The 22,813-nt window shown below is 35.1% G+C and overlaps 1 protein-coding gene across 2 annotated transcripts; it reads right to left on the bottom strand.

Annotated features, from left to right (window-relative positions):
- Positions 1-276: 276 nt before the first annotated feature.
- On the bottom strand, positions 277-15,517 carry LOC105318968 (uncharacterized). Of its 2 annotated transcripts, none has more exons than XM_011416305.4 (11): positions 15,145-15,517; positions 11,543-11,759; positions 8,207-8,292; positions 5,817-7,786; positions 5,576-5,659; positions 5,161-5,256; positions 3,379-3,520; positions 3,153-3,279; positions 2,654-2,778; positions 1,175-1,273; positions 277-419 (listed from the first exon to the last, which is right to left on the bottom strand). In XM_011416305.4, the coding sequence occupies exons 1-11, from the start codon at positions 15,191-15,193 to the stop codon at positions 406-408; spliced, it is 3,009 nt and encodes a 1,002-aa protein (XP_011414607.3). In that variant the 5' UTR covers positions 15,194-15,517; the 3' UTR covers positions 277-405. The 2 variants fall into 2 exon arrangements, with proteins under 2 accessions (XP_011414607.3, XP_011414606.3); XM_011416304.4 differs by lacking the exon at positions 277-419 and adding an exon at positions 468-859 and having other exon boundaries at positions 15,145-15,516.
- Positions 15,518-22,813: the final 7,296 nt, after the last annotated feature.

Here is a 22,813-nt window from a genome sequence, read left to right on the forward strand (position 1 = left end):
TCTCAGGTAAATCAACAATGAAACTCAATGGCAGTGTTTTAAGTACGATTTATGCCGAAAACAGTTCTGTATGAAAAAAAATATCAGACAGTTCTCGGCCTTAACGGGCCTCGAAACTCTCTAATATTTTTTTCATACAGAACTGTAACATGTGTAATGTATATATGGCATACCGGTATACATGTATATCCATTACATATAGCAGTATACTTATAGCACCATTATGCTATTATTTTACTTTGCGACAAACAAGTGCATGTGCCCCGGCGGTGTAATTTTCGGAGTTTCAGATGACATTTTATTGTAGGACATTATTTACATTTTTATTAAGCGTATACAGCATTAAGTTTGGTAACATCATGCAAGGTTTCCTGTCTATGTTAAATTGGGTTGTTGGAATGTAATCTAAATCACTTTCTCTGTAAAAAGAAAAAAAAAACTATGATTGAAACACAAACAAATCTGGACAAATTTCAAATATAATATATTATCAAACATCACGTAATTATATGTTATACAAGAACACAATGGTCATTCACAGCTGATATGTATAAAATATATGGAAACGTATGAAAAAGTTTTAACAAAACGGAAAACGTGGAAAATGTCACAGTTTAAACAAGCAGCAGGTTTTAAAGTAAAGCAGTTTATAAGGCATCGCTTGGTATTTGTGGCTGGCCGGAGTGGGGCTAACGAGACCATATCATGCCCCACCCGACCCCATCCTCCACCCTGAGACTGTGATATGGAGTATATTGCATTTGACGAGTTCCACCCTAGGCCTGTCATCTCCACGTAGATAAATATTGTTGTAAGCAAATCACTACTCCCAAAACCAGCACCAAATAATTACATGTATCTGAAAAATACATAAAAAACGGGGATTTTAATTTGTAGGTAGGTAAGAATGAAATTGAAGGTTGACTTATTTAATTGACTTAGTTCTCTCCAAATTCTCTCATGTTTTTGGAGGGTAGGGGTACATGTTCTTCATGCAGAAAACATCTGATACATGTGATATAAAATCGAGGGGTCTATATTACAACTCCAGCAAAAGGTTTTCCATAAATTGGAGTATGGTGAAGTCGTACTTTATTATTAATATAAATTAATATTAAATATAACTTTTCATTATCTATATATTTTAATAGATAGATACATTCTAATTACTTACTAGAGCACCCAGCACATGTGGGAGCGTACGCCCCTAGAGTATCGGGGCTCTGTTTCATCATGGAGTCGAGTTTATTGTACAGTGTGTTGGACTCTGAACCTATAAAGAACAACGGACCCAATATATATTACATAATTTTAACCGCCGTAAACTGATTCGATCAATGAACTTACTCTCAGTTAAAAAAAAAAAAGAAAGTAAAGAGCTAGAACCACGAAGCATCAAAATGTGCCTTAAAATTTTCACAAAATTCAAGTTTGAAATAATAATAATTACAGTATTTTATAAAGAAGGGCACACTTTTCTGCTTTTATACATGTACAAATTTTTTTTCAACTCGGCCCCGCCGTTTAGCACATGCGCAACATCAAACACACCACGGTCGTTGAAAATAGGTATGATATGGTGATTTTTTAGTAAAGGCAAATTTTGATGATTCGTGGCTTTAGCTCTTTAACGGTTTATTCAGATATTTTAGAAGCAGTCTATCAGTAGTAAACATATGTACTTGCATAGAGATAAAATGAATAATAATGGGTAACAGCACTCGATTTGTGGCATATATAAACATTTAGATTGCACATTTTACGGACCATTGACAATATTTTAACCCCCCCCCCCCTTTTATTTTTAAATGAACGCTTTGATAAAAAAAAAATATTTTAATTTTGTTTTCCCCTGAACTATCTTTAGATTTATGATGGATTTAAAAAAAAAAGATATACATAAAAATATGCAAAAAATGTCTTTGATTTTAAAATGGATTTTTAAAAAATGGAAATATTTCTTTATGCAAAATGATATATTTCATATTTGGACAGACTGAGAAGAAAATTTGAATTTTTTTCCCTTTTTTGGTTTCGCATGATATACAGTTGTAATACTTGGTGATCAGCATCCGCGTAAAATGGGAAAATATATTTCATTTGTAAACATGAAAATACAATGTACGCTAACGACGGCTTATGAATAAGTCTGACTGTCAACAAAATACAAAAAGGCATGATTAAGATCGCATTAATTTTGGAGACTCGGTGCAGACCGATAATAAAACGGGTAGTTGATTCTTTTGAGCCGCGGAACTATAGTAACCAAATTAGTCTAAAAACGAAAGCATGCAATGCATTACCCCCTCTTTCTATCTCACTGGTAAAATGATGGGAATATATTTCAACCTTGTCTTACAGATTAAATTGTTTGGTGTAAATACAGATTGTAATTTATAGCAAATTTTAATAAAATTTAGAAATACACCATAGACGTCTAAATCAAATTATTGATGTACATATATGTGTATAAAAATCTTTATCCCTATAATATTAAACTTTATAGTACCATTTTCAATTAATGCAGGTTGACTTAGATTCTGAGTGGAGGGATGCGTGTGTGTGTTTGTGGGGGTGGGGGTGGGAGGGGATATCAATGATTTACATCTGTACTGGTAATCCCGAGATAATCTAGTATCATACAACGTCATACCAATGAAAAACACTGTGGCTTGCATACAGCCTTCGCTGGCTGCGGTACCAGACGACACTTGTTCCACCATTAGGTTGTATGGCTGAGTCCCCAAAGCACTGGCGATCTGGGTTCTCATTGTTTCTCTGAAAGTTTCAAGTCACCCATTCTTAAAATTCCTTTTATAACACTTTAAGTGCTTTACATGCTCTAATAAGTAAATTAAACAGAGTCGGGAAATATAGATGGGGAAAACTGATAGTAATGAAATTGGACTGGGCTGGAATAATATAGACGTCTTATAAAGTATAGTTTCCATTCACTTGTCACGAAAGTTTTTAACATAACAAACACATGCAGGACAAATCTAATTCAAAGAAAAAAACTTTCAATACTGGCTTTAATAAAACTGCAAAACTGGATCCGAGTGTATTTAACAGACATCTATCAATTTTAAAATAAAAAGAAATTAAATCAAAATTTTAGTAAATTTAATTTTCAATTAAAAAGTTTTACTTACTTATTAAAATTAGACATAACTGGAAAAGTCATCTGCATCGTCATTCCATCCATCGGCATTATGTCTGCGCACGCAACACGAGCGCCGCCCGCGTTTTCAGCGTGCAGGACAAATGACCGGCCAATTACTGCAAAACACGTGATCGATATTGATGAATATTTAGTATGCTCACATGTTTTTAAAAAGTAAAAACCCTAAATTTATTAAATTTTTAAAAAAAATGTACCTCCGAACTGGCCCATGAGAGGGAGATAAACATCGGTATAAAATCGCCTCCCCTTCCCTACGTCATATTTGCCCAATTTCTTCGCCTGGTCTCCTAATTCGCAGCGGAGGGGGTTCGCAAAACCACATTCATCGTAATTTTGCTGTAAATTGCATTTCAAAAGGTGCATAAAAAATTAGTGTATTGCATACTTAATCCTCTCTAGGATTTCAGGGATGGCATAAATCTAAAATACATACAATGAACAGAGATTCACAAGAGAATGCTTTGTATGGAAACTGCAACCGGGTATTTAAAAAAAAAAAGACTTTTTATTTGTAGATCCTTTGGCATAGAAGAAACATTCTTAACTTTGGTGGCATAACAAAAGAAGCATCTCAATCTGTTGGCATTGAATTTAAATATTTTTAACAAAACTTTACTTCTTTAAAGTGTTGGATTCAGAAATTAATTCAACCGAGAAATTGGCGTTGGACGATGTTTTTTTTTCTTCAAATTTATATAAAGACAAACTAGACCACAGGTATATATCGACTATTTGGACAACACCAAGAAATTGATTATGTCCGTTAAGTAATATTGTTCTTGGTTGACTTTTATACACACCACCGAAGGGGGGTATTTTACCGCAAACAAAAGCATCGAGAGCAAACTAATGCGAAGGTGTTAAATGTTAGATTCCTTTAATTCGCGGGTTACTTCTAACAGAATAGAAATGTAGACTTATCATTGTTTGATAAAGGCCATAGTCAGACGATATAAAGTCATAAAATTGCACTCAGAGTACTAAAAATGTACGAATAACCTGGCGTTATTCAGAGTTACGGCTAACCGCTTGAATAAATAGTCCATAAGACAAAGCCATTTTTTTCGGGCAACATATCAATATGCTTTGTAATGTTTACAAATCACCTTTTTGAAAAAAAGGGGGGGGGTTATTTGGATGTGTTAATTGATACATGTATTCTATCAGCCTTAAATTCTCGACTTTTAAAAACCTTGATATAAACAATTAAAATAAAAATGCTTTCCTTTTAATGCACTTTTTATGATTATTAGATTAGATCACCGATGGATTCATATTAAGTCTCGTTGAACAAATAAATCTCCGATCTTGATGTAAATCTGGACAATATCTATTCGCAAAGCTTACAATAAAACTAAGACATATAGGTTCAGCAGAACGAAAATGTTGTCATTTATTCTATAGAAATAAATTGAAAGTGGATTGACATACAAACGTTCAACAGGAAAACCAATTCTACATTTGTTCGGATATTAAAGAGGTGTTTCACCCTGTTTTAAAATTTCAAGTGTCTAAAGTTTAAAAAAACATCAAAAGGAAGTACATGTATATCAAAATCGATATCACTTTTGGAAAAAAATGTTCAAATTTCTAAAGTTATTAAATGATATGGGGAAGCATATCCAACTTGCTTTAAAAACAGGTGAAAAAAAAATCGACAAAATTTTCTGTTTTCGATAATGTCATGTTTAATGTACCATTGCATACCGCGTTCTTGTTTAATTTATGTCTTGGTCTATTTTTTGCTCCCATTTTGCTTTGTGCCAAAGAATCTACATAATTATTAAATACACTGTACACAAACCCTATCGCGGGGTAATCCCCAAAAGGGGGGGGGGGGGGTCGCATCCAGTGTATGGAGAAGTTGATTTTCTTCGCTTCAAAGAATCCCCGCGTTAAAGGTTGTATACGGTGAAATACAGAATAGATGAAATGTAAAAATCAGATTCGTTTCATACAATACCAAATAAATTTACCGCGACATTGACTTGGAATGGATTGTAGTGACCCCCTGTGGACATGCAGTCAGATGTGACCTGGTTTTCGTGAACATGCCAGTTGTGATCGTTAGACTAAAAATAAAACAAATTTTATCAGGCGAATTAATAAAATATACATGTATATTTGATAGTTGATACACATGTCACAATTCTTTCAACATACCAGTTAGTGAAAAAATCTAAACGGGATGTTTAACAACAAACAAGACAGAATTTTGTCTACTTTAAGATAATTCAAAATATTTGATTCGACGGAATCGTTATTGCGTTAAGCCAGTGCAGTTTGAACACGCAACGCACTAAGTATTAAGAGTTACCATATCCCAACGAATGATAAGCCTAGGTTTAACAGACAGACAGGTACATGTACATGTATATTAATTAAACGTACGGTTTGACTTTGGTTCTGTGCATAGAATAGATCCACTATGACGTCAGTGTCGCTCATTCCTCCGTCAGGGTAAGCGTATTGCATCTACAACATTACAAAACTTTTGAAGTTTGCGAGTACATAAGAAAGCCAAACATTACTTTTATAATACCAAAAAGAGTACATTTAAAATAAGATTGTAGAAATTTTTATTTCATATTCCGCGCGGATACATTTTATGATAAAGGCTCAATACACTTACAAGTGTGATTGTTCCCTGTATGGTGCCATTAGAGAAGGTGGCCTTAGCTTTGTGCATAACACCTTTTGTAATGGTGGTGTCTTCCACGATGTTCCCACAGAGCCACCGCGAGGAATCTGCCTTGTGTATAACAATAGATCTCCCAACAACACTCAGTGGGCCCCGGAGTGGAAGGTTGGAGTCCATTTCCGTCACGCCCACGCTAGTCTGTCCGTTTAGGGGATTTCCGTAGCGGCCGCTTAGGTCCCCAACTTCGTACTGGTCGTCAGACCCCGTACCGTTAGCGGGGCTGGTGTTGACATCCACGTCAAATGGATTGAAGTGTCCGCCTACACTTCCGGGAGAACACGGCGAACTACTTCCGGAGGGAACTGGGTATACATGGACGTGAAGACCGCCGGCCTGGGAAGCCAGATTGTTCAGGTTTATCTCGGCTGTAGTCTCGCCACTTAACGAACCCGCCGAGTTTTCCGTCAACTTTACATATCCACTCACGCTGGAACTCTCCATTCGACTCCACGTATCCACTTTTACCGCGCGCTTTGGAAGTTCGTAGATATTCGCACACGACATTCTGGCACCACCGCTGTTGGCACCATGGATGACGACAGACTTTCCAATGATGCTTAAAGGACCCGAAAGAGGAAGATCAACATCCGTGAAAAAATAACGCTGTTTTCCTTCAGAAGATGTACCAATGTTTATGTTACCGTGCTTCTTTGCAACATCCCCAACCTCACACCTGTGTGGATTTGACGGGTGACAATCAGACGCGTAATTTCCTTCAAGGTCCACCATATATGGATTGTAGTGACCGCCTGTGGACATGCATCTGTTAGTCGTTGCCATGGAGTCCATTCCAACCATCTTTTCGTGAATGTGCCACTTATGATCGGGCGACGACCCCGTCTGTGAATTCATGTCAAGTTCAACATAGATCTGAGTTTCCGCATTAAACCAGTTCAGAATAGGTTGCTGGAAAACTATATATCCAATGTAAGGGTATGTGAAAGTAATCTGAGCGATCCGCATTTCGTCGGTGGATTCAATGTTAGCACACACCCATCGTGCTCCACCTGCGGCTTTATGGATAACAAAAGATCGACCTATGACACTGTTAACGCCAAATAGCGGGAGGTTGTAGTCTGTGTACGTTTCCATCAACTCTGATTTTCCGTTTAACGAGCCAAATTTCCCGCTGATGTCCCCTATTTCGTACTGGTCTACAGTTCCGGTTCCAGCGCTTGGGGAACCGGATGCAACAACGTTGTTTGGATTGAAATGACCCGCTACGTGCGAGCCATCGCAAACAGTCTCGGTCTTGAGAAGTTTCTGTGGCACCGGCCATTCGTGGATGTGGTACCCCCCAGCCAGAGACTGTAAGCCCGTTACGTTGACGTCAATAACTGTGGGGTCATACATAGACTCCTGGGTGAGTTTTATCGTCCCTTTCACTCCATCTCTACTGATCCGGGTCATTGTGGTTCTCTTCTTGACTTGCCGAATGGTTCCACACGAAAGAATTGTCCCATCCGAGGACTTGATTGCTAGCGTTTTACCAAACAGTGACGTCACATCTAAGCTCGTGTCGACGAAACATTTAACGTTCTGTCCTTTCTGTAAGCCAGCGTTGAGTTTTCCGTGTTTAGTTGTTAGGTCGATATCTACAGTACCAATGTTCTCACAGCGCTGACTGAGCGCAGTGCTGGTGGTGTCGGCGAGAACGGATGTCGAATAAACGTCCCAACTTAACGTCTGCTCCGTCGTGTTTCCGGTGTCGGTCACTCTAAACAGGTCCACACAGACTGATGCTGCTGCGTTGGCTTGATTGCTGGCCTGCCGAAAGGTGACTGTTCCAGCAATGGTGGAAGGCAGTTGAGCAATAGCTGTGACGTGGGACCCAGCTGGTTCTAGCGTTGCACAGACACTTGCACTGGAGTTGGTTGTGTCTGTTAAAACTACTGATCTACCTGAAGAAGAAGCAACAAATTAATGGAATAAACATTAAGAGGTCAACTTCGTAACAAAAGGTGCATGCAATATATACATTAATCTCTTCATGGCTCATAAAAGCTTCATATAATTTTGTATATATTATGAATTGTTATACATATCTTAATTTGGGTGCTACCTTGTTCGCCAATAATAATCTTATTTTCAGCATGAAATGTTGTATGTACAAGCTTGACAATTCCTCTTTTCAATTACGTAATACCGGTGTATCGAATGTTTTTTGATAAAATGAAGTCTTTAACGCATGTAAACTTTACAGAACAAACATTCATTGAAGGCAAGTAACTAAACTTCTTTCGACAAGTGAAATGAAAGAAATGTATTTCAAAAACTTGTAATTTCAATTATAGTAACTCAAGGTTTAACTTTTAGCGCACCTGTTATAGAGCGGATATCTGTGACGTCAGTGATTGTGTTGGAGCTTGCGCCAGTATTCGTGACGACGACACTGAGTGACCCAAATCTGTAACAAAGGCGATATTTATTATCATTGCGATGATTTATCAAAGTGCAAACATCCAAAATTACTTTATGGTCCTTTCGAACATAAAATTTTCCCATGTTACGATTGTTTTCCTGCATGTTGATTTTTTAAAACAAGAATCTTCCTCTCAAAAAAGGGCACAGATATTTAAAAAACGGCCAGTAAGTCGTGCTTGAAATGATAACCGTATTTTGATATGTATCTTAGATTTATTGCTTCTTGACCTCTATATCCATTTAATCACACTTTTCTTGCTATAACACAAAGTAATATTGTATATCCAAATACAGACACAATCTTTATTTTTCGTGAATATTTTAAACTTAAAATTTTTCTACAAGTATATCAAAGATTTTTGCGGATTGTTTTGTTCATTCCTCTAACCCTAAACTCTAAACTAATTTTGTAAATTTTAAACCAAGTGTTTGATGATTTTTGTGGTGCAATCAGCTTATTTGCGTCAGGGAAAAACAATATACGACAAACCCAATCAAATCTTTCGGTGCGAGTGTAAGGCCAGTGAAATCCTTAGTACAGATTAACGTTGGTGTAGGTGACTTTACATTGGTGTTTGTTGCTTTACATTAGTGCAAGTGGCTTACATTAGTGTAGATAACTTTGCATTAGTGTAAATGGATTTATATTGGTGTAGGTGGGTTAACATTGGTGTAGATATCTTTACATTGGTGTAGATGGCTTTACATTGGTGTAGATAACTTTACATTGGTGTAGATAACTATACATTGGTGTAGATAACTTTACTTTGGTGTAAATAACTTTACAGTAATGTAGATAACTTTACATTGGTGTATAGGAAACTTTACATTGGTGTAGATAATTTTACATTGGTGTAGATAACTTTACATTGGTGTAGATAACTTTACATTGGTGTAGATAAATTTACAGTAGTGTAAATAACTTTACATTGGTGTAGATAACTTTACATTGGTGTAGATAACTTTACATTGGTGTAGATAATTTAACATTGGTGTAGGTGGCTTTATAGTTGTGTAGATATCTTTACATTGGTGTAGATATCTTTACATTGGTGTAGATAAGTTTACATTGGTGTAGATAAATTTACAGTAGTGTAAATAACTTTACATTGGTGTAGATAACTTTACATTGGTGTAGATAACTTTACATTGGTAAAGATAACTTTACATTGGTGTAGATATCTTTACATTGGTGCAGATAACTTTACAGTAGTGTAAATAACTTTACATTCGTGTAGGTGACTTTACATTGGTGTAGATAATTTAAAATTGGTGTTAGTGGCTTTATAGTTGTGTAGATATCTTTACATTGGTGTAGATATCTTTACATTGGTGTAGATAACTTTACATTGGTGAAGATAACTTTACATTGGTGTAGATAACTTTTCCCGTGGCGTAGCTATATTGAAGCACTGTAAACACGTGCTAACTTTTTTTCTGAATCTCAAATGTTTAAAACATTGGGGGTTTTTTTCATTGCAAATTCGTTTGTGCCGCAAGTTTTTCCCGAAGCATTCTGAACTTGATTTTATACATGTTGCATTTAATACACTTTTTGAAATATTAATATTGACCGAGTCGCAAGTTCAAAATTTAAATTTAGACTCTACGAATTCACAAATATGACCAACATTACAATCGACTGATCAGCGTTTCATACCGTATTAAAATGAAAAGAGGGAAACTTTCGGAAAAAAAATTAAGTAGAGGGGAAAGTAAGTTAATATAGTACTAAAAAATCAAAACATGGTAACTGTAAATGACAGCTTTTATTCCCGAAATAGGCATATGCCAGGTATAAAATAACTTGAGAAATATTGCACCAATAACAAAAAAAAAATTCCATTCAAACGTCCCACTTTCACCGTGTTGTCAGGCATGATTGCCTCGTATTAAAAAAACCTCTGAATTGAATTTTTGGGGTTTGTTTTCCTGATTCTTTTGTATCTGTTGATTTGTGTTTTTCAATTTCTTTGATATTTTGTTTGAAGGTATTTGATGTTATGTAGACAAAAGGAAATAAATTTATAAAAAGCATTAATGCTATTATACTGACGACCTAATTATACCCCACACAACAATTTGTTAGGAGTATAATGCCTTTGACCGGTTCGTCCGTTCGTCAGTCAGTCAGTCCTGGTTTTTTATTTTTTTTTTATGGGGTTTTTTTTTTTGTAAGCAAAACTCCTTTTAAACCTGCACGGAATTCCGTAAAACGTGTTATGTATTTAGGATACAACGTGCAGATGTGCATATGACCGGAAAATCCCGATTCCAATATTTTTTTGCAAATGTTGGCAATGAATGTTTAAATTTTGTTGTTAAGAATTTTCTTGCTGTTTTTTTGATTTGCAATCTTGAAGAAAGTTTTGATGTGATGATTTTTGGGCGATAAGCTCGTTTTAGAAACAAATTATTTATTTATCAGATGCATACCCTGTCTTTTACTGTTTGTAGCATTGTCATGCAATGTGGGAGCGTGGGACAGGTACGTTCCGGTGAGCTTGCTGTTAAAGAATTTTGGTGTTGTTAATACACATGTAAATATGTATTCTTGCAGAGAGTTTTGATGTGATTATATTTGGGAGTTAAACCCGTTTTAAAATCAATTATCTATGTATCAAATGCATGCCATGTCTTTAATTGTGTGTAGCATTCTCATAAAATGTGTGACCGCGGGATATGTGAGCTTACTAACTTTTTAGCTTCTGGGGGACTGCGCCTCCAAGAGCCCCTGCTTACAAATATGTTGATCCTAGCTATGCCACTGTTTTCATGTAGATGGACTTATTGGTGTAGGTGCGTGGCTTTACATTGGTGTAGATAACTTAACATTGGTGTAGGTGGCTTTACATTGGTGCAGATAACTTAAAATTGGTCAACATGGCTTAACATTGGTGTAGATAATTTTACATTGGTGTAGATAACTTTACATTTGTGTAGATAACTTTACATTGGTGTATGTGACTTTAGATTGGTGTAGATAACTTTACATTGGTATAGATAACTTTACATTGGTGTAGCTAACTTTACATTGGTGTAGATAACGTTACATTGGTGTAGGTGGTTTTATACTTGTGTAGATAATTTAACATTAGTGTAGGTGGCATTACATGGTGTAGATAACTTAACATTGCTGTAGATAACTTAACATCGGTGTAGACGGCTAGTCATTGTCTCAAGTCACGGTCCAGATTCGTCAACGATGGTGGCTTGTATAATTATACACTTACTTTGCCCCGAGACGGGAAGCTGAACACATGTTGGAACTTCCGTCATACAGAGTCCGGAGTTCTCTTAATTCCATTGTGTAGCTTTGGGAAAGTCCTGTTAAGGCCGTGGTAACTGCGATAGGTTGACCTTGTGACGTCTGGGTCAAGGTCACGGTTCCCTTAATCCCCATCATCTGGATGTTTCCGATTAAAGTTGTCTGTGCCCTCGTAGAGAGCGCTAAAATGAAATGGATCTATTTTAGGATGATCTATTTTAGGATGGCATTTGTGATACCCGGGATACAAGTGTCTTTATATATATATTTGAAGTTAATATGCATGATTCCGTGAATTTACATAACAGTATATCAGTTGTATAGGATACACACAAGTTAAGTTTCGGGGTATTTTTAACGTTGAGAAGAACTTCTGTTTTGACTTTGACAAAGGACAAAGGAATTTAATGTATTTAAAAGGGTTATATGGAAATATGTTTTATTTTGGCCGCAAAAAAGAGAAAAACCAGAATAAAAACCACATGCTATATAAATGCGTGATGCAATGGGGCATCGATTTAAATTACACTATTTGAAAATCATATCGCGTGATTGGAACATGAAAAAGGTGGCCAATTTCCACTTCAAAACACCTTTTTTTATGAATCAGAAGGAAAAACCCAGGAGGCTTTACATTAACACGCCCAAATTTTGTTGAGCTTTCGTATTGATTTTGAGATTTCCATGGCATACTGGTTTATTAAACGTGAATTATCACAGATTGAAAACATTTAATCTTCATCGCCAGTTTTATTTACATTTTGACATTAGGGGGAAAAAATCCAATAAAATTTTAATTTATCTTGAACCAGTGACACTGAATCTTCTGTGGGATTAACGGGCGAAAATGTCAGTATGCTAACTCATCAGGGTGTGTATATACTAGTATACAGAATGAATTACAGGATTAAAATTCACTCATTTCCTTTCCGACGTCTGTAGGATTTTGAGGTAATATACAGGAAACGAACTTAATTTAATACGTCAAGGCGGATGACCAATGGGCAGTAACAGATATTAATTGTTTAAAAATTACTTCTGATTTGACCAGCATTGGCTCTTTTTCTTCCGATTTATCCTTACAAAAAATCATTTCCCCGAATTACTTCTACTTAAAGATTTTCGTCTTATGTTCTATAAATCGTCTTTAAATAATTCATATCTATAATCGTTTGAAGTTTTACCAACCAGAGAGAGAGAGAGAGAGAGAGAGAGAGAGAGAGAGAGAGAGAGAGAGAGAGAGAGAGAGAGAGAGAGAGAGAGAGAGAGAGCTCTTCCACTCCACCAATCTAATACAATTTTACAAATATCATCTTCTTATCAAATTTTAAGTCTTTCTACCCATGCAGTTTGATATGAAAATAAAATTATTCGATGATCCCAAGTTATCGACACCACCAATTAAAATTAACTCTTTTTTCTTTTACATGTGAATCATGCCTTAATATACGGGGTCTTCTTTCCGCAATATTGACCATATATTTTTTTTATTGGGGGGTTGGGTGGGGGCTTTAATTACGCTTTCCGATAATCAAAAAATGAGAGAGAATTAGAGAGGGGGTAACATTCCACTAGATAGGTCAATGGCTCAAAAAGAATCACTTACCCCTATTTAGTCATTTTACCTTTAATCATACTCGACTTACATTTACACGACAGCTCGACTTAAAGGTTACTAGTGCATGTATTTAATTCAAATGAAGTACGAAATCATTTTTTTTTTGTATTTAAATTGGTTTGATTAACATGCGTGGATGCTGAACAGTATATCAAGCAAAACATCAAATAATCTCTGTCGACAAGTAAACAAATATATATCGTTTAGTAAAATCTAAAGAAATATCTTTCAAATTATCTTTAATATCCATTATAAAGACATAAATCAGAGTTAATGGAGTATGAATTCGATTACATTGTGATTTATTTTTGCAAGGACGATTTCTGACTTCTTCAAGCAGACGATAGAATAGCAAAAAAGAATATCGTTGTTTCAACTGCATGTGTAAAGAATACATGTCTCTGGAGCGAAATGAAAATATGTGTATATTCTTTAAATTCTCCATTACACCAAGCAGACAACAAGAATAGCGAGGAAAACGTCTATAGCTAGTTCAATATTATGAAAGTGTGTATCAAAAATATATGTACATTGATTCAGAGTCTCTTTAAAGCGGCAAAATTAAAAAAAAAAATATAGGGCTATACGTTTCCGCTCTTCATTCGTGAAAGTATTTTGAAGTACGGTGCAAGTCCAACTGATGTACTAGTAATTTTTCTACAAATGGAGTGAATTTTGGGTGTCAGCATTGAACTCATGTAAACCTTTCGCTTATATACATGATTAGATATATATGCCTGTAATTCTTGTTTACGTTAAAATAAAAAAAAAATAGACTCCTACCTAACGACCTTTTTTTTTAAAAACAAAATTTAATTTATCATGATTTTAAAAGAAATGTTAATTGTTAAAATGTTCTTAATAAATTGTATGACAAATGAATACGCTTCGAGTGCAGACATCTATTAACGCAACATAATTAATATCCTACATTTTCTACTATAGACAGAATTCCAAACCCTACATATATTAACAATAAACTCATTGTTAAAAATCATATTTTTTCCATTCGAAATTCCCATGCATTCGAGGTGTGTTGAGATTTGAGCTTTGCTAATAGCTCTTAAATCTAACACTGTGACTTTTGGCGGTTTTGATCAATAGCGCGTTTCGCATAAAACAACGGCGTTTTTCGACTGGCAACACATGCATAAAACCATGGTTTTTATTTCGCAGCATTTATTAAAAGCTAAAATGAATATCATAAAAAATAGGAATGGGACATAATAAGGCAGTTGTTTTCATGACATAATACCAATCATTCATTTGTATGACATTTATATATTAAATATTCATGCACACTGAACATACGTGTATGTTTAAAAGCCAAACTAAGAATGAAAGGACTTTGATTACACAGCATGCATCATTTTTTTTCCTTAAGAAAGATACTATAAGAGTCACCCTCCCCCGCCCCACACTCATGTTGAGGGGTTTTGCCGAAAATGGAATCTTTCGTTGTTAAGTAGAATTTATCTCTCACAGCTGTTAAATGGATGCATGGAGTCCAGCTTACCCATTATAATGTGTACCGTTTGAAGGGGGTGCTTTCTGTTATCGACTTACATGTTTATATGAGGGTTAAATTGACCAGTGTGCCAGGAAAAGAGAGAGAGGGGGTACTTGGTTAGAGTTGGAAGACTTTTTTTAATAAAAGAAAACTTGCGTGTGTGTCACTTCGTGTGTGAATGATGGCTATAACTAACTGAACAAATAAAAACCAAACCAGAGAAAAACAAAATATGCAGTCGAAGTCCGGACGTGATAAGGCGTCGATGAGTGACTAATGCAAGTATTCTGTAATGTGAATGACGACCACAGCCAGGCCAGTATATTGAGGGCGTAAGTACTTCATTTGACAGCAAGTATATGCGGAGGTATATAAACTAAACCTTCCGAGGTAGGACCACATCAATTAAAAGTACACTATATAGGTAAATAAAACTGACCTGCACAGATTAGGAATACGGCGATCCACTGCAGGTAAAATCCAGGCATGTTGTGTAACGTGTGATCATACAACACAACCCATTAACAAGATATTCTCTCCGACTGCTATTGGCCGAGTGTATTCACGTAGTAAATTCGAAACGGAAAAACAACGTAGGGACAGCCCACGTGACCTGTTTAATTCGGCCCTTAGTATACTACATGTATACATATAGATATAATGAAGGACACGCAATCAATCATTGATAAAATATAGCGCCGCATAATCAAGCCACAAAACAACAAATTAGATTGTCAACAAATGCCCCCCGGGGCAGTGTTGTATAGACGAGGTTCAATAATTTCACTCAGATTCGTTCGCCAACTGCGGTTCTCTGATAAGCATTAAATTATTTGTGTATATAATATGTGTGTGAAGCAGAATATATATGTTTATCCTAGCTGTATATATACTTAGCATAAAAAGTTTCATACCACGCTATTAAACCTCTAAGGTAAGTATCTTAAGAAGTGAAGCTATTGAGGTCCATCGGATGAAAACTCAAACAAATGATCTGCTCGAAAGCCCTCGTAAAAGACTTAATTTTATGCTAGGATTAGATGATTAAAGATTGAGAGAGAGAGAGAGAGAGAGAGAGAGAGAGAGAGAGAGAGAGAGAGAGAGAGAGAGGGGGGGGGGGGAGAGAGAGCAATTATTTCTTACAATGCTTGTTGCAGTTAATTCCAATATAAATACTCATTGAATGACGTTTTAAAATCGTGTATTCAGCACAAGGAAAATATTTGACAAGGGTCTATATCAATATACAAATACAATCAAAGAGAAAGCTAAACTAACAGTACACCGGGAGAATAAAAACCCAACAAAACAGATATATTGTACCCTCTTTCCGGATATCGATACAACCAGGAAAACTTAGGTATAAAATTCAACATGAAGAACTATACTGCGTTAAAATAAAAAAAGGGGGTATTTACAGATAAAAAGAATCTCTCTCTCTCTCTCTCTCTCTCTCTCTCTCTCTCTCTCTCTCTCTCTCTCTCTCTCTCTCTCTCTCTCTCTCTCTCCACACACACATAATAAATGAACATTTATAAGAATGTATTCAAGGAGAATTTAGATGGTTTTTTTTAACAAAAGAAGGTTATGAATGGTCATATCTTTTTACAACAGAAGCCGTTTATTAAACATGTACACACCTTGCAGGAATAGTAATCTATACATTTACCTTTCAAACACAAACAGAATCACAACAATTCTATGTTTCGTAATCACTGCATTTAAACTTGAGCTCAATGATGTATTTAAAGCATTGTTACATGTATTAACTGTAACACCCCCCCCCCCCCCTTCACCTTCTCGTTCTTCAGTTATTGAGTTATAAGGCTTTTTTTTTGGTCACCGACACAAAATACATGCGTAGATGTATAATTCGAAACGGATGGGCAGGTAGAATGGTTGAGCACGTACACCTGTGACATTTTTGCACTTTTTAAAAATAATCTTATCTTAAGATACATGTGTTTTTTATTTAAATTGGCTTGATTAAATAACACGCATAGATGCTGAACATTGCGGTGTATCAATCAAAACATCAAATAATCTCTGTAGACACGAAAAAAATATATCGTTTTGTAAAATCTAGAGAAATTATTTTAAAATTATTTTTTAATATCCATTATTACGACATAAATCAAAGTTAATAAGGTATCGTGTCATTTATATTGTCATTTTTGAAATTTTATTCTATTATTATTTTGGGGGGGGGGGGGGGGGGCAAGGCTATTCTTGATAACATCAAGCAGACGATAAGTACGTTGAAAATAATTATCGTTGCTTCCATTGTGTAACAAATACGTGAATGCCGCATCTGAGTCTCTAGCGCCAAAATGAAAAAAAAATCGTTCACCATAATACCAAGCAGACGATAAGAATTGTGAGAAAAACGCCTAGCTAGTTTATTATGATGAAAATGTGTACTACAAAAACGAACATGTTTATTTATTCGTAGCCTCAAAGTGGCAAAAAAAAGTCCAACTGATGTCATTTTCATTACAAGCGTAATTTGCGGTTTAAACATTTTATAAAAGTCGTTTAAATCTTTTGACCATGTTTTGTGAACATGATATAGGAATATAGCTTTTGTTTACGTTAAAGTACAAAATATAGCTTAAATTTAGACACATGTCTTTCACCATTCAAGCCAATTTAAGTGTCCCATTCACTTATTTTTTTCCTTTATTTTTCTTAGCTTTTTATTTTCTTCTGCAATATCAAAATAGTTTTGAAAATTGATATATCTTCATTTGTTCGCACATCATCAGCAAGTTGCGGGTCAGGATTAAGTTACTAATAATTGCCCCCCCCCCCCCCCCCTTTTTATTTTTTTGCTTGCGTGTCAGGATTTTTGTCCCAGTTCCCCTTTCGAATTCTTGACTGAAAAACGATACTACCGTGCCCGGTCGACCACACATCGAACAACTCGGCTATGTAGTATGACCCGGGCCTATTAAGCCACGGAGAGGTTTTTCTCTTAATTAGAATGAATAATAAACTGAGACCAGGTGAGAAACACTTAGCGGAAGGTGTGTGTGGTGGATTTTTTTTTAATTTGACTACATATCGTGTTCATCTTTTCTTGCGCGAATTTCGACACATAAAAAAAGCACTTTGACAGAAACCGAAGAACCGTAAGTTCAACGATCTTCACCGCGTTTCAAAACGACCCTCGAGTCATGTTGTAAATTCTAAATGTAAATACAACGTTAACGATTTTCGCCTGATTTAGATGAATTATATCGAATATATGACATTAAGATATGTACATGTAATACATTCGTGCACATACACTTTTGTTCGTTTATAATCACTGGCAGATTTAGAAGGTGGCCCGCCCCCACCCCCACCCCCAACCCCCTTTGTTATCAAATTAGGCCCCCATCAGGGCTTTAATTGTCCTGGACCCACTGGTGGCGGTTTGAGGCCCCTTTCAACAAATCCTGGATCCGCCACTGATGATGCATGCTCAATCTCCTGTTTATATATTATATTCATTAACAAAAATAAATTAAAGTTAAACTGGCACATCACATAAATTACTATTTAAATAGTATTTAAATTACTATTTACTATTTAAATACATGTACATGCAGTACCCGAGTACTGGGTATTTGATTATTAATAAATGTTTCAGTGATATAGGCATAAGAAAGCTGTTTTCACTATAGACTTAATAATATATATTCAAATCTGTTAGCTGATGGTTTACAACATCAACATTTTAATTATGTACATGTGTGTCTCTTTTATGTAATAAGACGTTAAATAATTAAGTTATAGATATTAATATTTAGCTACATCAAGCCCCTGAAAAGAGAAATAACTCACACATAATTTCTTGATGAAATTAGCAACAATTTAAAAAAGAAACTTACTTCTGCCAAATTTTTCACTGCGACGGTACTAGTATGCTTATGCAATGCGATTTAATTCAAAAGTGAATATTTCTTTTTAAATAGGTTTAATGAACCACGAAGCTGTGAATAAAGCAATCATATTTTGCTTCAAATTAAAATTTGATTGTCGTGGATATTTTCAGACCTTATTGATCTCCTTTAATTAAAGGGGCATGGTCACGATTTTGGTCAAATTCTATTTTTCTGTTTTTATTATTTGCAACCCTTTAGTAATGCATTTCTATTCATCAAATGGAATTTGTGAGTCAGTATTAGAGTTACAAGTATAAGTAAGATACAGGGCTCACAATTCTTTGTCATGTAAACAAGGCTCGTGCCCTGTTTTTGTTTATATATTATTATAGGTTCAATATACCAGTAAAAAATCTTTATCAAGCTGATTTGGCTATCGCCTTATTCATTTGAAGCATAAATAAACAGTTCCTAACATTTAACACAGTCATTTTAGGTCTAAAACATGAATTTTCACTTCAAAATTAAAAATGTAAACAAAAGCTTTGTTTACATAGCAAAGAATAGTAAGCTCTGTAACTTGCTTATAACTCAACGAATGGCACTCAAATTTTGGTTGCCTATTGAAAATGCTTTACTGAAACATTGTAAACATTAAAAAAAAAAATATTTTTTTGACCAAAATCGTGTCCATGCCCCTTAAATAGAACTCTGTATATATAATGTACATGTAGGAAACCCTCAAAATGAAAACATATAACATATGATGTTTTTTTCTTGACTAAGTAACAGTTACACAGTTTATAGCTATACAAATGCTGACTAAAAATTTCAGGTCTATGAGATAGTTAATAAAATTCGTTGAGAATATGAACTTACCAAAATGGTCTTAACAAACTCATGGCATATTTTGAAGCCACGGACAATCTTCACTTTCCAATGTCTTTTCCACAACAACACATGACGAGGACAGGGATAAAACATTTGTCCTGGGACTTTGAATTTGTCCTACATAATAACACTGACTTATGAACCCCGTGAATTTCGTTTGAACCACACTTTCAAGATGTTTCTCGCAATTGTTTTATTTGGTTTGCAATTCTTAGATGAATTTCTCTGCCTACCCTTATATTTCGTAGGTAAAACAAATCGTATCTCTGTGCTTCCATTTTCCAGATTGTAGAAATCCCTACAGTTGATCACTGTTGTGCAGAATTCCTTGCAACTGGTCATTATGACCATGCGTTATGAAATAACTGATTTCCTATTACGTTCCCCAAAGGTCGCGACTCTAGTTTTCAATACAATTACTTTTACAGAAATGCACTAACTGGGATTGTTCCTTTACATCCCCATGGACGACTTTTTGTGATCAGACGTGATCGACACCCTTGGAAGTCCTTTGCACCGATACCATATAATTGTAAACTTTCCAAAAGCTTTTGCCATTATACCTCATAGAAAGTCCCTAAATGAACAAACAGACCTATTGTTCCATACAAGGGCCAAAATGCACGATCCTCTCCCAAACCAAGGCCAAAAACATACGATCCTCTCCCAAACTGAGGCCAAAATGTATGATCCTCTCCCAAACCATGGCCAAAACATACGATCCTCTCCCAAACCAAGGCCAAAATGCACGATCCTCTCCCAAACCAAGGCCAAAATATACGATCCTCTCCCAAACCAAGGCCAAAATGCACGATCCTCTCCCAAACCAAGGCCAAAATGCACGATCCTCTCCCAAACCACGGGCGTGTAGGAGGGAGCTATGCAATCAGGACGGTGGCCTGAGACAATGAATCAGTTCATAAGTGCAGGAGGACTCGCATTATTTCTTCAGAAATTGGATTAAAACTTGAAGAATGGTGACGGTCGGAAAAAGTATCTTTAACAATTGTTGCATATCAGTAGAATAAGTTCACATTAATTTGCTAATTTTAGGACTTGCCTTTACCTTTGATATGTATTTTTCTTAATGAATAAAAGTTTCAAAGGGATATACTGTTACATTAAATGGCAAATTGGCAAAATTTTAAATTGAAGCGAGAAAGTTCGTTTAAAAAAATTATAGATAGATTTTTTTAAAGTTTTATTTCCCTTTGTCATCAAATTTTTTATATGTGTCATCCTTTTCATACTCGGCTGAACAGATGTAAACATATTAAACAAGAATATCTGGTAAAACAACTTTTAAAAAAACTGAATAATATGAAGCTTCCTGTCAGTTTTAAAAAAACCAATCTTAAAACAAAAACTAAATTGAGCCCACTAGGCCTGTACTTATAGTATAATTATTTTAAAAGTGATTTATATCCATGACACAAGTATAATATACTCTAAAGTATACATGTATATTCTTTCGTGAAAACGAGGGAGGAAGTTATCTGTATCAATCACTTGACGAGTTTGACCCATCATGTGACGTTTATAAAGACTATGATAAGGAAGAACATGTACTTTAAAATCATAAGTAATTTTTGCCATTAAGTGTCTAATTGTATTGCTTTTCCTCTAGATCTATGAAGGTTGACATCATTGAGACGGTGACTATCTCAAAGGGCCACACTTTCATAAAAAGCATTATTTAGAAGACTTGCTTTGACTTTTATTTGACCCTCAGATTATTGAAGTTCAAACTAAACAGCATTGTCGGAAACCAACGGTTATTGACGCGTAATTAACCGTGGGTTTCCGACGATGACTACACAGTTGTTTGCTTATATATAGAACCATTTTAACATGAGCTTGGACTTTAGGTAGTTTGTGTCAAACAGCAATGTGACGTAGGCCTGTCTATTTCATTGCTGGCCACTCAGCTATCAGAATGGCTCTTTGAAATCAACAAGATTTGTCTGGCTTTCGAGCTAAGACTATGCAATCGGTACATACATTTCGCTTGAAATCAGCGTCATTTAAAACTTGTTTTGGCGCAAGAAACAGTGTTACGTCCAATCAAAGTCAAAGGCCTTGTTAAAATGGATCTATCATTATTGTAACGAATAAAATATTCAAGCTACATGTACCTCTAGGATGTCAACGAATTTAATCAATAAATTATGGGTTATGCGAAAGGTTTCGAGTTTTTATGTGCAAATCTAAAGCGTTTACGTACAGTTAAACAGTATTGGTGTGCGTTATAAGGCAAAATGTTTTTCCATTAAAACTAACTTACGTTCTTTACCGAAAGCTTGGCGAAAAATTGCTATACCGTGAAATTTACATGTTAAATCGCTGAAGTAAAGGTATTCTGTGTATACCTAATAGATATTTGAGGCATTTATCTGAATATTTTTTTATATTTCATTAACAATTGTGATTTCAAAGTATTTTTTAAAAATGTCTTCAAGAGTGTCCGAGAGTAAAGATTTTCAAAGATTGAATCAATTTTTACACAAAATTTATGGCCCCTGGGGCATTGGGGATGGATAAAGAATTTCACAATTTATGTCTCCCCTTCCCTGCCATCCAAATTTAGTCTAGTTTGGTCTGATAATTTCTGAGAACACATTTTAAACTGTTTATATTGTCAATGTTTAACAAACAAACAAGGATAGTAAAAAGATTACCAAAAACCTGATTCTTTTCAATTTATACATTTTATTTTAAACTTTGTTTTTTTTCCTCTGGAAAAAAAAATGAAACAATGTAAACATACATTTATGTACACAGAACAATGATACATGTAACAAATCTCATCACCTTTCTTCATTATGATAAAATTCTTATCAGAAAAAAAAAAATTCACCGCCAATTTAAATATTTACTGCTGCATTGACATCAAAACTGAGGGAAAAAACAAGAATGATACACTTCCTAACTCATGAATAAAAGGTCCTGGTAAGTTTATAATTATCTGATTTTACCTGCATCCACTTTAAAATTTAAAATAAAAAGCAATTTGATTTACTAATGAATAAAAGAACATTCTAGCAGTTTTATGTTTTGATCAGTGCTTTCACCTGCAATAACTTTGAAAATTAAAAAAAACAATATGGTATATCTCCTAACTCATAAATAAATGAAGGTCATAAGATATTTATAATTCACAGCCTTTGCCTGCATTAACTTTAAAATAAAAAACAAAACAAAATGATAATATACTGACACACATATCAAAGAACATAATAGCATTTTTATGGTTTGAACACTGCATTTACTAGCATTTAAGGCAGCTCACTACACCGAAACATACTCTTAAAGACACAATGTCACAAGATGGCTAATTACATTGTTAGT

The sequence above is a fragment of the Magallana gigas genome, chromosome 8 (assembly GCF_963853765.1).
Source record: "Magallana gigas chromosome 8, xbMagGiga1.1, whole genome shotgun sequence".
In the NCBI taxonomy this organism is placed as follows: Eukaryota; Metazoa; Mollusca; class Bivalvia; order Ostreida; family Ostreidae; genus Magallana; species Magallana gigas.